At 36.4% G+C, this 16,856-nt stretch overlaps 2 protein-coding genes across 2 annotated transcripts; both read left to right on the forward strand.

Moving 5' to 3' along the window:
• Nucleotides 1–1,045: 1,045 nt before the first annotated feature.
• Nucleotides 1,046–12,652, forward strand: LOC106707585 (RNA polymerase-associated protein CTR9 homolog). Its single transcript, XM_045680059.1, has 19 exons — nt 1,046–1,217; nt 1,292–1,390; nt 1,468–1,707; nt 1,800–2,068; nt 2,198–2,393; nt 2,890–3,117; nt 3,749–3,955; nt 4,205–4,359; nt 4,827–4,997; nt 5,608–5,822; nt 6,568–6,725; nt 7,125–7,253; nt 7,523–7,785; nt 9,635–9,842; nt 10,463–10,671; nt 11,111–11,240; nt 11,505–11,740; nt 11,993–12,265; nt 12,403–12,652. Exons 1-19 carry the CDS (start codon nt 1,182–1,184, stop codon nt 12,560–12,562), a joined length of 3,582 nt encoding a protein of 1,193 aa, XP_045536015.1. The 5' UTR covers nt 1,046–1,181; the 3' UTR covers nt 12,563–12,652.
• A 197-nt stretch (nt 12,653–12,849) lies between these two features.
• LOC106711341 (crossover junction endonuclease MUS81) lies at nt 12,850–15,601 on the forward strand. The gene is made up of 3 exons (XM_045679960.1): nt 12,850–13,984; nt 14,080–14,503; nt 14,946–15,601. Exons 1-3 carry the CDS (start codon nt 13,011–13,013, stop codon nt 15,276–15,278), a joined length of 1,731 nt encoding a protein of 576 aa, XP_045535916.1. The 5' UTR covers nt 12,850–13,010; the 3' UTR covers nt 15,279–15,601.
• The last annotated feature ends 1,255 nt before the right edge of the window (nt 15,602–16,856 follow it).

Raw genomic sequence — 16,856 nt, forward strand, 5'->3', positions numbered from 1 at the left:
AATTGGGACTGTGGACAAGAAAGACGAGTTATTTTGAGATAACCTTTTACAAGACAAGGGGGTCATTTGTGCCCCCAATATCCACAGTCAGAAACAAGGTGTGACAGTTCATGAATTTTTAGAAGAATTCTATGTGTAGAAGTTTGAATTTTTTTAAAGATAAAGCAATTACAAAGGTATTTTCTCCTGATATGGAGAGAAGAGTATTGTGTAGAAAATCAACTTGCATGGAGTTAATAGGAGAGAATTTCATAGCCCCAGTAAACAACCTGAGACATTTACCCTGGACTTTGTCTACTGAATGAAGAGGTAATTTATTACATAGTTCTAGAATAAAGATGCCATTGTCAAGATAACTTCTGACTATGGCATTATACAATAATATAAACTATATATATTATAGCTTTTGTGAAAATGGGTGGGAATCCCACCAAACACCTGAAAGGGAACGCATAATGTTTATATTTTCTTCGCATTTCGCAATAATTTCTTCCACAGAAGGGGCACACCCCTGTGCAAAAGTGGCTATCCAGCTGAGTGATCTTTTGAAGAGTCATCACTAGAGATAATAGACCGACGAAATCGTTTTATGTTCCTCCACACCATATTAGGGGGAGAATAGAGGGGATAGGGAGATCACCTGTTTTCTTTACAATGCTATGTTGAACATAATCGTAATTTTAACTAGTCCGTTTTCTATTATTATTCAAAGAACCTTGTGTCTATGGAAGCACATTACATTTTTCATAATTACCCTCAAGATTGGGAGGGTCAGTATACATTTTGGACTAGTTTTAACTTAAAATAAAAGTAAATAACTTAAACAATCACAAAACCTATAACTAAATCAACAGAATGATTCAAATAACGCAAATCGTATTAAAATAACCAGCCAAAAACACACTTGTATTAATGGCTTAAATTCATTTTCTTAAAATTTTTCAAACACCAATTTTTAAATTGACCAAGATGGCGCCCTATTTGTGTATAATTGTTCAACTGAGATTTGTGGCTATTTTATTTGTCAATGGTCGTGACAGTTTTTTGACAAGTTGACAAATGACAACGTTGTTTTGTCAAACATTTCTTTTTCAAAACATTTCTTGTTGGCGTCCTCTGTCTTGTAGTTTAAAATGTTAAATGTTATTCCTACGTAGAAAGGTATTTTAAAAGGAACCAAAATGTCGCTCGAAATACCATTGATGAACACGGATGAGGTAATATGAACGAAAGATCGCGTTATACGTTTTATAGTACTGTCAGTGTTTCATAACCAGAATTTATTATTTAGGTGATCGAATTGGATCCAGAGCAGTTACCATCGGGGGATGAAGTACTTAGTATATTACAACAAGAACGTCCTCAATTAAATGTTTGGATTAATGTCGCGGTATGTATACATAACCTCTTGGACAGTTCATTAGTTTGAAATTGCACGTTATAAAACGTGATTCTGTTATCTTACAGCTTGCATACTACAAGCAAAAGAAAATAGAGGACTTCCTTAAAATCTTAGAAGCGTCCAAAGATTATGGAAATCTTGACTACCGAGATTATGAGAGAGATCAAATGCGGGCCCTTGACATGGTGGCTGCATACTATGTGCAGGAAGCAAACAAGGAGAAGTCTAAGGACAAAAAGAAAGATCTGTTCACTAAAGCCACATTCTTCTATACTATGGCAGACAAGATTATCATGTATGATCAGGTATGTGACAGTAGCAATCACGAATATAAGAATCAAGTATATTTTTTTTTCAAATTTGCTGTAATTAATATAATTTTTTTGGAATATTCTAGAACCATCTGCTTGGCCGAGCATATTTTTGCCTTTTGGAAGGTGATAAAATGGAACAAGCAGATGCTCAATTCAATTTCGTACTTAATCAATCACCTAACAATGTACCGTCTTTACTGGGAAAAGCATGTATAGCATTCAATCGCAAAGACTACAGAGGTGCTTTAGCATTTTATAAGAAAGCTCTGAGAACTAATCCAAACAGTCCAGCTGCTTTACGCCTTGGAATGGGACACTGCTTTATGAAATTGAACAACCAAGAAAAAGCCAGGTAAATAAAAAAACCCTTTTTCAGATTTTTTTAAATTGAGTTATATGCATTTTAAATAGTTTTATTTGGCAGATTTATATTACTGAAAAAAAAAACTACCTTTTTCTTAAAAAATTTTTTTTGTTCTAGGATGGCTTTTGAAAGAGCTTTACAGTTAGACCCACAGTGTGTCGGAGCCTTAGTAGGGTTGTCAATACTAAAGTTAAACCAACAGGAGAATGAGTCAAATAAAATGGCTGTTATCATGTTGTCAAAAGCTTATGCTATTGATCCTAAAAACCCTATGGTGTTGAATCATCTTGCTAATCATTTCTTCTTCAAAAAGGTTTGAGTTCACATTAGTATTAATTAGTATTAATATAACATTAGTATTAAAAACAAATAATTAAAAAATGTATGTTAAAATATGTGACAGATTAGTTGGTTTGGAAATATTTTTTGTTATATAATTATTCAAACTTTAGTGAGACATTATCATTAACTTTTATAGGAATGGCTAAAACACTCACATATGTCCGGTGTCGGCACCGACTAGTTTTGAGCCCATTGGGGGCCCTTCATCAGGTAGAGTGGGACTGGTATTATTTCTGATGGGCTCGAAACTAGTCGGTGCCAACACCAGACATATGTACGTAATTGTTTTATCCATTCCTATATAAGTACTTTTTGTTATTTATTCTTTATGTATTTGTCACAAACCATGGTTAAAATAAAATTCTTGTTAAAACCAAAATGACAGCAACAGATGCTTTCTATAATTTTTAAACATGAGAATTATTTTAATAATTTTTATCTATGGAATATTTCGTTTTATAATACAGGACTATGGAAAAGTATTGCATTTAGCAATGCACGCTTTTCACAATACCGAGAATGAGGCGATGAGTGCAGAGAGTTGTCATCATTTAGCTCGCGCATTCCATGCCCAGGGAGATTGCGATCAGGCCTTCCAATATTATTATCAGGCAACACAGTTTGCTCCACCTAACTTTGTGTTGCCACATTATGGACTTGGACAAATGTATATTTATAGAGGGGATACTGAAAATGTAAGTAATTGTAAATTTTTTCTAAAATTGTGCAAGAATAATAGAAATATAAATTCAAGCTAAATTCATTTAAGTTAAAAGTATATTAGTGTTCTTTTCTCAAAGATCGAACCTACATAAACAAGGAATTTGTATAACCACAACTTTTTACACTTTTTCTATACATTAACTTTAACTGAGTGAAAATCACCAATAATCATTGCTAATGGATGTCTAAAATATGTATTAATGTAATTTTAATGTAGCTTTATTTATTTTTTTAAAATATCCTAAGAAAAAAAAATGGACATTACTAAAATGTTACACAATCATAGCTTAATTGTGGTTTACTTCCAAAAGAAACAATATTAAAAAAATACATTCACATCCCTCTTATTCTAGGTGAAAAGACGGAGAAAGCAATCTATTTTTAGCTGAATTCAAAAAGAAGGAGGTTATCAATTCGACTGTATTTTTCTTATGTGTGTTACCGCGAAGCTCCGCCCCTGGTGCTCTGATTTTGATAAAAATTATTTTAATCGAAAATTAGTGCTTGCAGATGGGTCCCATTTTTATACAGATGTTCAACAGTGAAAACACAATTAAACATTTAAATTTTATTCTCTCAATAACAAATAAGTAATTATTACAGGCCGCACAATGCTTTGAGAAAGTGCTCAAAGCTCAACCAGGGAACTATGAAACAATGAAAATTCTAGGATCATTGTATGCCAACTCACCATCACAGTCAAAGCGAGACATAGCTCGGCAACATCTGAAGAAAGTCACCGAACAGTTTCCAGATGATGTAGAGGCGTGGATTGAATTGGCACAGATATTGGAACAGAATGATTTACAGGTTTTTGTTTTAATTAATTTTTATATTATTTTTTACATATATAATATTACATCCAATAAACAATGTATTTGTTATGGCAACAAAAACCATAGACTCTCGATAAACTTTTAAACAATACAATACCCAACATTAAAACTGTATACTTTTTGGTTTCATGGGGAAAAAATGTACTCTTAGTGTGAATTTTTTTTTCTTCATTATTATTTCTTGAAATGCTTTATATTTGAAATCCATGTTTGTCTGTTATAGGGTTCCCTAAATGCGTATAGTACAGCGATGAAAATCTTAAAAGATAAGGTAAATGCAGATATACCAGCGGAAATATTGAACAATGTGGCAGCCCTACATTACAGACTCGGCAATCTTAATGAAGCCATGAAATATTTAGAAGAAGCTTTGGAAAGGTATATTAAATTTTAATATTTATTAAATTTTATTTCTCTGGTTCTTATTCTTCTTCTTTTAATTAATAGTGGACTCCATCGTTTTTTCGATGATTTCGCTAACGTCTAGGTGTGTGTAATCTAAATATTAAATAGCAAGAGACAATCCAGATGATGGGGTCAGGTATGCTCTGATAAATGGCCGATAGCTTATGTCAATTGAGACATTGAAAAATTGCATCTCTTGTTATATTTAAGTTAAAATGTCTGCTATCATGTCATCATCATCATCATCAGCTCACTATACGTCCCCACCGAGGGGCTCGGAGCCTACCCCAATTTTAGGGGTGACTAGGCCATAGTCAACCACGCTGACCAAGTGTGGGTTGACTTCACACATATCATTGTATTTCTTCTCAGATATGTGCGGGTTGCATCACATAGTTGTAATAATGTAATAATAGTTTAATATTTTTTTTTAATTTCAGAGAGAAAGCAGATGCAAAAACCTTGGATGCGCAGTATTATAATTCAATAGCGGTTACAACTATGTACAATTTGGCGAGATTGAATGAAGCACTTTGTATATACAATAAAGCTGAGAAGTTATATAAAGATATACTCAAAGAACATCCTAATTATATTGATTGTTATTTAAGGTAACACTTATTTGTAGTTACTTTACTTGATCTGAGTTTTTTTCTTTTAGATTGATTTTAAATCACCTTATCTTCGCTTATTACTAAAAATATATGTCACTAAATTCATCTATCTATATATATAAAAGAAAGTCGTGTTAGTTACACTATTTATAACTCAAGATCGGTCGAACTGATTTAACTGAAAATTGATGGGGAGGTAGCTTAGAACTAGGAGACGGACATAGGAACTTTTTTATCTTGTGTGCATTTTTTTTATTCCGCGCGGACGAAGTCGCGGGTAAAAGCTAGTAAATAGTAAAAGTAAAATTTGATTCTGTAATTTTCTAACTAAAGGAATATTCCTTGGGCTTATTTGATTATCTGAATATGCAAAAATTGATTTTTTTTTAAATTGAGAAAAAGTGTTTTTCATACACGCATACAATTCACGCCTGTAACACAGACGGGTAGGCACAGATCATGGCATTCCATTCCATTTAGCATGACCAAAGAAACCTCCCAATGCACTTTTCGATATTTTTTTTGATTTCAATGTAAAATTTATATTAATTGTTTACAAATTTTAGGCTTTAATTTGTATCTAGATATGTATGAAGTGTATTGTCAGGTTGGGCTGCATGGCGCGAGACAAGGGGCGCATCTACGACGCCTCGGACTGGTTCAAGGAGGCGCTGAAGGTGAACACGGAGCACCCGGACACGTGGTCTCTGCTCGGCAACCTGCACCTCGCACAGCAGGAGTGGGGCCCCGGACAGAAGAAGTTCGAGAGGATCCTGCAGAACTCCGCCACCTCTACTGATGCTTACTCCTTGATCGCACTCGGTGAGTTGTAACTCAATGAAGTACTATACACTGGCGCCCTCTGAGAATAAAGTGACACTAGTTCCTTGTCGCACTGTATTCTTGTCATGTTTTGTATGACATTGTCTATGCCTAGATTTGTGACATCTAACCGCGATAAAATCTTTCTCACGTTTTCATACAACTACTGTCTTTAGTGCTTAATACTGCAATTTATGTATACGTCTTTTGAAATATCTTGGCGGCTCAAGGTCTTCCGGGCGCTGCACAGTGACCTCTCCCACATCCCCCTACACATGTTTGTGTTTTGTGCAGCAACATGTTCCGAGCTGTCTACATATTTGCAAACTTCTATACCAGGGATTTCCAAAGTGGATATTGAACTTAAAGCATTGCTAATTCTCACTCTGTCTTCTATTGACCTAAGTCAGAATGAAAAATAATAATCATTGATTATATAAAAAAAATGGGACCCATCTGCAAGCACTTCCTTTCGATTAAAATAATTTTTATCAAAATCGGACCACCAGGGGCGGAGATTCGCAGTAACACACATAAAAAAAATACAGTCGAATTGATAACCTCCTTCTTTTTGAAGTCGGCTAAAAAGTAGGTAATTTGTATATGGGGTCTAAGGTGATAGTTCATTTTAGAAAAGGGGTCACTTGTCCAAAATAATTTGGGGATCCCTGCTCTATATATACCTAGGTCCGGTTTATTATGAATGACCTAGCTATGGTTTTATAGTTAGATGAATATTGTGTAGGTAACGTATGGCTGCAAACATTACATCAGCCATGTCGTGAGAAGGAGCGCGAGAAGCGGCACCAGGAGCGAGCACTCGCCATGTACAAGCAGGTGCTGAAGAACGATCCCAAGAACATCTGGGCAGCTAACGGCATAGGATGTGTCTTAGCGCACAAGGTAACTAAAAATAAACTATAAACATTTCATATTTAATACATGCTTTTAAAGGATTTTTTTAATATTGAAGATATTTAACTTTTTTTAAGTTTTTGTGTTTAAAACGTTATCGCATTATCGAATTTTTTTTTTCACATTTTACGGTCACAATGGTGGTATTCGAATCAAGAACCTTCAGATTACAAGTCAAGTGCTTAACCCCTTAATGTTATAGACTACTAGCTGTCGCCCGCGACTGCGTCCGCGCGCAGTAAAAAAATTTCATGAGAATCGGTCAAGCCGTTTCGGAGGAGTTCAAGTTCGAACCCCGTGACACGAGAATTTTATATATTAGATTTATAATTAATAATTAAATCATTCATATTTTCTTTCTTAAAATAATTATTTATAATATTCCAGGGTTGTATAAACGAGGCGCGCGACATCTTCGCGCAGGTGAGAGAGGCGACGGCGGACTTTCCCGATGTATGGATGAACATCGCCCACATATACGTCGAACAGAAACAATATATTAACGCCATACAAATGGTAAATATTTCATTATTATTTTTTAGTGTGTGAGAGATAGAGAGCGAGAGAAACAGACAGAGAGCGAAAGAAATGTGACGAGACAAAGAAGAAAGGTAGATAAAGAATTTATAACAATGTTTCTTATGGTTAAAGTACCTTCTATTAATTGGGTATGGTTCGGGTTAAAACGTGTACGACGGTAACGCCCTCTGTGCTTTACGATGTAATTAAAAGATCTATACAAAGTAAATGAGTTTTGTACTTAATATGTACATGTTTGTGGGCAGTACGAGAACTGCATCCGCAAGTTCCGTATGCAGCACGACGAGGAGTGGCTGACGTGGGTTGCGCGTGCGCACGGGCTGGCGGGGCGGCCACACGCGGCACGCGCGGCGTTGCTCCGTGCACGCCGCGTGGCGCCGCACGACCCCGCACTGCTGTACAACACCGCGTTAGCGCTGCGTCGTCTCGCCGCACATGTTCTCAAAGATGAAAGATCAGAACTAGCGGTGGTGCTGCGAGCTGTACACGAGTTGCAAGTCTCACATCGGTACGTATGTCATTATGAGACTGTGTCAGCTTTAACATTGGTAGAGGCCAGTAATAACACCCGTTGCATGAATTGGCCTCACTCAGTGAAATACCACGACCACACAGAAGACAGGCGTCAAATGGAAGTAATTCCAAGTACAGTCTGATGAGTGTGGTGCCGGAGGACTCATTTTAGTCTTCTTGCCCTTCGCACCCTTTTCCTATTAGGAAAGGATGGAAAGGGGAAGTGGATTTGACGAAAGAGGCGACGCTTAGGAAAGTTAAATATTCTCTTTCTGTGTGTTTTGTTCTCCATTGATTAAAGGTAGACAACGCATCTGAATTTGCGGATGTCTATGGGCAACGGTCGCCTCGCTATTTCGGCGAATTCAGGTGGCCGTTTGCTCGTTTGCCACATTTTGATATAAAAAAACAAGGGATATCGATTTATATTAGGTCCTTACATATGAAATTGGCGTTTTTCGTACTGGCCACTTTAATCACGAATTTCTCCTCTTTGGTAAGGAATTCCAAATTCAAATTTGTACAGCTATAGACTCATGTATTTGTGGTTCGATGACCGTCATTCATTTGTTTTTTTTCTTCTGTTTTTTTCTGTTTGCGTCACTCATTTTACAAAATGGAAAACTTAAAATATCGCATTATTTACGAGTACGAGTTCCGCTGTGGCACTAGTGCTGCGGAAACGACTCGAAGGGTGAATGATGTGTATGGCGGTCGTGTTGCAAAAGAAAACACAGTTCGTTTTTGGTTCCAACGTTTTCGTTCTGGAAATTTCGATCTGCAGAACAAGCCCCGTGGACGGCCTGAGACTCAAGTTGATAATGAAGAGTTGAAGGCTATTGCGGAAGCGGATCCATCGCAAACCACGTCCGAGTTAGCTGCAGGTTGCGATGTTAGTGATAAAACTGTTTTAATTCACTAGAAGCAAATTGGGAAGATTAAAAAGCTTGAAAGGTGGGTACCTCACGAATTGACTGAAGCAAACCGGCAAACGCGCGTCGACTGTTGCGTTACATTACTAAACCGGCACAATAATGAAGGTATTTTAAACCGAATCATTACCTGTGATGAAAAATGGGTTCTTTACGATAATCGGAAGCGCTCAGCGCAATGGTTGGATCCTGGCCAGCCAGCCAAATCCTGCCCCAAGCGAAAATTAACCCCAAAAAAGTTACTTGTAAGCGTTTGGTGGACTAGTGCCGGTATTGTTCATTACAGTTTTCTCAAATCTGGCCAGACTATTACGGCTGATGTCTATTGTCAGCAATTGCAAACCATGATGGAAAAGCTAGCGGCTAAACAACCTAGGCTGGTCAATCGCTCCACGCCACTGCTGCTTCACGACAACGCTAGACCACACACTGCGCAACAGACGGCTACTAAATTAGAAGAGCTTCAATTGGAAAGTCTAAGACATCCTCCGTACTCCCCGGACCTTGCTCCAACAGATCACCATTTTTTTCGAAATTTGGATAACTTCTTGCAAGGGAAAAAATTCAACTCCGATGGGGCAGTCCAAATCGCCTTCAAAGATTTTATTGATTCCCGTCCGACTGGTTTTTTTAGTAAAGGGATCAATGAACTACCTATGAGATGGCAAAAGTGCATAGAAAATAATGGTTCATACTTTGATTAATTAAATATATTATATTAAAAAATATTCGACTTTTTGTTCCTCCCATACAAAACGCCAATTTCATATGTAAGGACCTAATATTAAAATTTCTTCGGATGTCCAGTTCCGCTTCTCAAATTCCTCTAGTCAATTATATTCAGAATTTCTATTACTTTTATTCCGCGGCGGACATGTGGTTAGTGCGTTAAATCTAGATGTTTCTTTGCAGGTACTTCCAAAGGTTATCATCAGTGGGCGGCGAGGGCCAGGAGAGGACTCGGTTCGAGGGTAGCGCGGCTGCTGCGGAGGCTCGCCAGTGCGCAGATCTGCTCTCGCAGGCGCAGTGGCATGTCGCAAGAGCACGTCGACAGCACGACGAGGAGCTCACGCTGAGGGACAGGCAGCGGGAGCAGCGCGAGGCCTTCCGCAGGCAACAGGTAACATCCACGAATATTATATTACAAGGAGGCAAAAGAGCAAGCGACTACATGAATTCGCCGAAATGGCGAAGCGACCGCGGCCCATAGACATTTCGAAGGAAGACGCGCAAAAAGAGAATATTTAACCTTCCTATACGTCTCTATTAAATCCACTTCCCTTTCCCATCCTTTCTTAATAAGAAAAGGGTGTGAAGGAGAAGAGGACTAAGATTAGGCCTCTAGGGCCACACTCATCAGACTGTACTTGGAATTGCTTCCACTTGACGTCTGTCTTCTGTGAGGTCGTGGTATTTCACTGAGTGTGGCCAATTCATGCAACTGATGTTGCTGGCGTCTACCACTGTTACCACTGTTATATCTCATCAGCGTTATAACTCTTTTCGTCGTGTACTACGCGCATGTGTTACTACATCTTAATACATTTCATGCCACTATGTCTCTTTTTCGTGAGCCGGTGGCATTCAATGTGTTAACGCTATTTTATTTGCACATTCATTGATCCGAAACTAATTGAATTACAACCTCAATCAGTAGAAATTCTGACAATGTACTTTATTTGACGTCAAATTGCTCATTTGTAATACTCGAAGACACGTAGTTATTCTTTAATTTTGTAGGAGGAGGAGCGCAAGCGTCGCGAGGAGGAGCAGGCGAAGAGCACAGTGGAGATGCTGCAGAAGCGGCAGGAGTTCAAGGAGAAGACGAAAAACGCGCTGGTGTTCGCCGACATGCCGGCGGAGGGCAAGTCGCGAGCGCGTGGTCGACGACGCGACGAGTACGTCTCCGACTCGCCCGCCAGTGGCAGCGACGCGCCGCGAGAGGAACGGTCAGTTACAATCAAATACACTTGCGTCAAACATCTGTAATATATCCATGGACCAGGGGGGGGGATAGGAAGGGGTTTCCCTGGAGAATTGAAAAAGTGTATATATGTTTCACATCAAAAATAGAATTGAAATAAAATAAATATATAAAATGTATGTAGAGGAAGGAAAGACACGAGCGGTAATTTGGAATAATTAAGAAAAATATTAAAAATGAAAATAATTGAAGAAAAAAGGCGAAAAGAAACACTTGGATGAATATATATTTTACACTGATACAATTTTATATAAAAAGAAAAAAAAAAAAAAAATGTTCTATATTTAAAAATTAAAAAAAAAAACATTATCAAAGAGGTCCGTTTGTATCGGCAACAATGTATAAAAAGTTTTGATTATAATATTTACGGCCAGTCTCTAACAGTAAGTATTGTTTTGTTGCAGTCGCGAGGCTAAGCAGAAGAAGAGTCGTAAGCGCGAGGGTGGTGAGAGCCGCAAGGGTAAGTCGCGACGTCGGCGAGATCGCCCCTCCGGCAGCGACAGTGACCCGCCTGCCAAACGCGGCAGGAAGAAGGTAAATACTCAACACTACATCCATACACATCCATACACATCCATACACATACACTAAAACTTCCTCAAAATTAACTCCGTCATGTGATCGTGGGTTCAAATTTGACTATTCGTATCGTATCCTAACACAGTTGAAATAAATATTAGTAAATTTTAATTAATCTGCAATATTTAAAAAAAAAAATCAATTAAAATAAAATTCACAAATGGGAATCTATTTTTCTCTTCATTAAGGTCAGCTGTAAGAGATTATATATTGTCATAGGGCGAGAAAGGTATCGGCAAACGTGAGAAAGGCTCTAAAGGGAAGGCCGACGAAAAGGTCGGCACGAAGTTACGCACGAAGATAGTGTCCAAAGAGACGATCTCAACGTCCGAGTCGGACTCGGAGGCGTCTCGCAAGTCGCGCAGTCGCAGTCGCAGTCGCAGCGGCAGTCGCAGTCGCAGCCCGCCAGCTACCAAAGGCCGCAAGAGAATTGTATCCGCGTCTGACAGTGATCGGTAAGATTAAATATTTCAGTCTGTGGGTTTCCATTGAAGTGAGACGTTATCGTCCCTCATATTTTAACAGTAAAAAAAAAAACACTTAAAAACAACATGTGTCAAAGTATGGCGGAAGTCGAAATTCAAAACTCGCAAAAAGAGTGTATAGTTATTAGACCTTTTCAGCCTAAGACTACATTGTGAAAATGTTTAATTAGTGTGATTTAGATAATTATTACTTAAAGATACAATAATTATTTTTCTTTTTAGATCACGTTCGAAAAGCCGCTCCAAATCGCGTAGCCGTTCACGCTCTGGTTCTGCGAAAAGTCGCTCTCGCTCTAAAAGTAAATCACGCTCAAAGAGCCGATCTCGGTCTAAGAGCCGCTCTCGCTCTAAGAGTCGTTCTCGCTCCAAGAGTCGATCTCGATCAAAAAGCGGATCTAAGGGCCGTTCCCGCTCCAAGAGTCACTCCCGTTCGAAGAGTCGATCGCGCTCCCGATCAAAGAGCGGATCAAGGTCCAAAAGCCGTTCAAGATCCAGGTACATTTAAACAAAATATATACATTTTAGAACAAAATTGATACGAAAAACATTAAATCCTATAATTCATTGATGTTTATCTTTTATTAATAAAATTATCAAAATGTAACAAACTATACATATTTTTGTTTTTGCAGATCACGATCAAGGTCTCGTTCGCGGTCCAAGAGCGGTTCCAGAAGTCGGTCCGGTTCCCGGTCTCGTTCCGGCTCGAGGTCTAGGTCTGGGTCTAGGAACTCCAGACCAGAGACGCCCGTGTCTAGGAAATCTGTTTCTGCAAGTGAAGACGAGGCGTAAATTAACCACACTGCATATCTATATAAATTTAATTTACCGTTGTGGTATTAATGCCCATGGTTACGTTTTCAGTGTATTATAATAGACATATTAAAGCTTTTCAATTTTATTTTTTATTTCATTTCTGACCTCATGGGTTTGGATGGGAATGGGCGAAAATGATTTGATTACGATGTCGGTTTTCAAACAACTCCTCGTTGGAAAATACATTTTTGAAATAGATTTTATAACGGTTGGTTATAGATCTACGTGCTTAGTAGATTATCTGTCAATGTCACATGTCAGTGTCAGAATTTGTAAATGATAAATGTAAATATTTGTGTTTTCTATGCACTTGAATAATTTTATTTTAATAATTGATACAGTGATGATGAAATATCGTGTGATTTTAAAGAATTTGGTGATAAAGACAAAATATACCTCGTTTAGTTAGTAAAGAACATTTAATATGGATATCCTGGAACCAGGTAAACGAATAAGTTTAAAGCGCGCGCGTCCTAACCCTCTGTTTCAAATATGGTTAGAAGAACTGCAAGAAGAAGCTATTCAGAAGAAAAGTAAACTCGAAAACAAATTAACAGTGGCTTTGACTTCTCTTTCTAAATATCCTTTACCATTACAATCAGGTGCTGAGTGTGCTATCCTTAAAGGTTTTGACAAGCGCTTATGTATGTTCTTAGACAAAAAACTACAAAAATATAATTCATTTAAAGGAATATCCTTATGTTCTATTGACAGGATAAGTAAAGAAAATGGAATAGACCTTATTTCAGAGAGACTTGATATAATAAATGCAGAATCTTATGGGACAGAAGAATACGATGTTGAAATAATTGACGTTGCACCAAAATCTAGTAGCCAAGTAAGAGCCAGTCCACAGAATTCAGAAAGTCCCAGTAAAACTAATTGTAACACAATTTATAAGCCATCTTATGGATCTGGAGGATATGCTATACTACTGGTATTGCTTGAACAGTCTAACGATGAAAAAAAGCAACTGAACAAGGAAACATTGATTGAGCATGCTGAAAAATATTGCAAAACATCATTTACTATCAAAAAACCAAACACATTCTACACAGCTTGGTCTTGTATGGGTAAATTGATAACAAAAGGCTTAGTCAAAAGAAGTAAAAGTGGCAATAAAACTACATATTCTTTAACAGATGAAGGTTGTATAATAGCAAGAGATTTATCAAAAAATTCTCCAAAAACATCAATTGCAGAAGATATAATTCATGTAAATACAAGACCAAAAAATACCATACAAAATGAGACTGATAATTCAAAAGATCTTCCAATAGAAGTTGCTTCGGCAAATAGTGAAAGCTCTTCAGTACAAAATTCGCAAATTGTTTGCATAGAATTGGCAGCAAATACATTTGATATAATTTTACTTATTGATAAGCAGGAGACAAGTGGGTATGTAAACATTTTTCCATACAATTTTAATAACAAATTGATTAATTTGTGTATAAAATATAATTTCTCTATATAACTCATAAATTTATTTCCAGATTAAATAATAAAAATGATCCTACAGTTGCACAGTTTAAAAAGTACCCTAATATTTGTCATGAATACAGGACTTTAAAAGTTGGTGACTATACTTGGATAGCTAAACATCGTAATACTGAACAGGAGTTAGTTCTACCATTTATTGTAGAGAGAAAGAGGTTAGATGATTTAGCAGCCAGTATTAAAGATGGCAGGTTTCATGAACAAAAATTTAGATTAAGACGCTGTGGCATAGAAAATGTAATATATCTAATTGAAAATTATGGAGGTAAAAAGAATGTTGGGTTGCCTGTACAGTCATTAATGCAAGCATTAGCAAATACAAGGGTTAATGATGGCTTTAAAATCCATATAACAAAATCTTTGATTCATACAGCAAGATTTCTGGCAATAATGACTAAAAGGCTGGCTTTTAGATTTCAGGTAAGTCCAAATTTATTACTCACTAGCTTTTACCCGCGACTCCGTTCGCGCGAAATAAAAAATAGAAAACGGGGTAAAAATCCTATGTCCATTTCCTGGTTCTAAGCGACCCGCCCACCAATTTTCAGTCAAATCGATTCAGCCGTTCTTGAGTTATAAATAGTGTAACTAACACGACTTTCTTTTATATATATAGATGTATTACAATATGTACTACAATATATACAGTCAAAATCTGTTATAACGACATCGAAGGGACTACTCATATTGAGTCGTAAAAACCGATAGTTGTAACAACCAGTGACAGGTATTAATAGGAAAGATATGTATATAACATTCAGCCAGGACCTTTGATTTTGGTCAATTTAACCGGTATATTGTTCTAAACGATGTCGCCATAAACGGTTTTGACTGTATTAACATTATATATTATATGTTTCAGAGTAAAAACTTAAAAGGATGGAATGCAGCACCGGAGGGTACTACATTAATGACATTTTATTATTTTAATAAAAGTACAGTCAAAAATAAACCTTTAACTGTTACGGAGACATTTATTAAAATACTGCTTCAGTTAAAAGGAGTTTCTGTAGAAAAAGCTTTAGCAATAACCAGCAAATACACAACTCCACATTCTCTTATAAGTGCTTATAAAGTCTGTAGTCAAAAAGAAGGTGAATTTTTACTTGCAAATTTAAAACATGGTGAATTAAATAGAAATGTTGGTCCTACTGTAAGTAAGACAATATATCAACTATTTTCAAGAACAACTTAGGCATGGCTGATAGATTGATTTGCAGTATGAAAACTTGTGTGCCGATCAAATAAAGTGGTATAAGAACAGTAGGTACTCAACTCAACTAAAATTGGTGACCTTCAGATCAATTCATGGCTCACATGTGTGAATCAAATCACAGCTAAGCTCAATTTGTTCGTAGCAAACTGCAAGGCAGCTTGCGGCTCATTGACTCACATAGTAATAATACATTGAGCTATCAATTTCGTTGTTGATCCACAGCTAAACAATTCAAGTTTATGTGGGCTGAACTTTAGAACCGGTTCAGAGCTGACTTATACACATCTAAAATATAGAGAGGTGATGTATTTAGATATATAGAATAGCATTGTAAATCTTTCTAGCATGTTTATTGTGATAAAAACATAGCTTTTTTATTGCAAATTGTTTTAAGTTCGCAATACAAATTAAGATGTTTTTTTAGTTATTCACAATTGAATCGGTCATTTCAAAAACCTCATAAGTCACAAAATTATAATTTTTCAGAAATCAATAAAAACTGTTTCATACACAAACAAATGAGTTTTGAAGAGCTTCTTTATGGTTAATTTAGTATTCGAGGGGTAAAAAATTAAAATAGCGTATAATCTTTTCGCTTAATTAATAGAAATAATGAAAAAAACCTGATAAACAGTTCTTGACTTATGTTGTTTTAGCGAGAAATAGGTTTAGTGGTATATAATTTAACCAAAAAAATTGTAGTAATCATATTTTTTATTGCTTGTAATTAAGAATTACACTTAAAAATAATCTTATTAATATTTCACATGTATTAATTTGTCATGTTTTAATATCTTTATGGTACATAGTCATATTCTCCATCATTCTCATCTGGATTATCTTCAACATTTGCAGTTGGCCAGCTAAAAATGTTGTTATAAAATGGCATATGCTCTTCCGGAATGCTATCTTGAACTAGTTTTAAATCGTCTATTTTATTTTTATTGATGGGCACTTTCAAATTATAGGCTTTCGTTGATGGAAGTGAAACAGAAGTTGTTATTTTCTTCAATAATGAGAATGAATGTTCAATCAATCCATCAATATATTCCTCGGCTATGATAGTTCCTTTTCGATCTGAATCATATGAAAAACTGATGTATGTCGAAGGTGCAAAAGACTTTTTCTGGTCCTTTGGGACTTTTTTTCCATAAGATTCAGTTGACAAACATTTTTTTTTGTACAAATTTGGCCACCATTTCTTATATTCTAAAACATCTTCAGTTTTTAGCTCTATAACTGTGAATGTTGAGCTGGAGTTCGAAACCAAATCAATGTATTCTCTTGGGACGTAGATACGATCATGCTTCCGAACTTTTTTTTTTATGACTCCAAAATCACGGTCATTTGGTAAGAAGGAGTGACCACTTATGGGAAAATACTGATAAACTACCTTTGAAAAACCATTTTCTGTAAAAAAAGCATGTTGGAAAAAATGTTGACTTAAGTGGTTTTTGAAATGACCGATTCAATTGTACTGTAATGTATTAAATGACTGATTATTGGAATTTACTAAACTAATTGTACTATTTTTTAACCTTAATTTATTTGTAAATA

Source organism: Papilio machaon, chromosome 11 (assembly GCF_912999745.1).
Source record: "Papilio machaon chromosome 11, ilPapMach1.1, whole genome shotgun sequence".
In the NCBI taxonomy this organism is placed as follows: Eukaryota; Metazoa; Arthropoda; class Insecta; order Lepidoptera; family Papilionidae; genus Papilio; species Papilio machaon.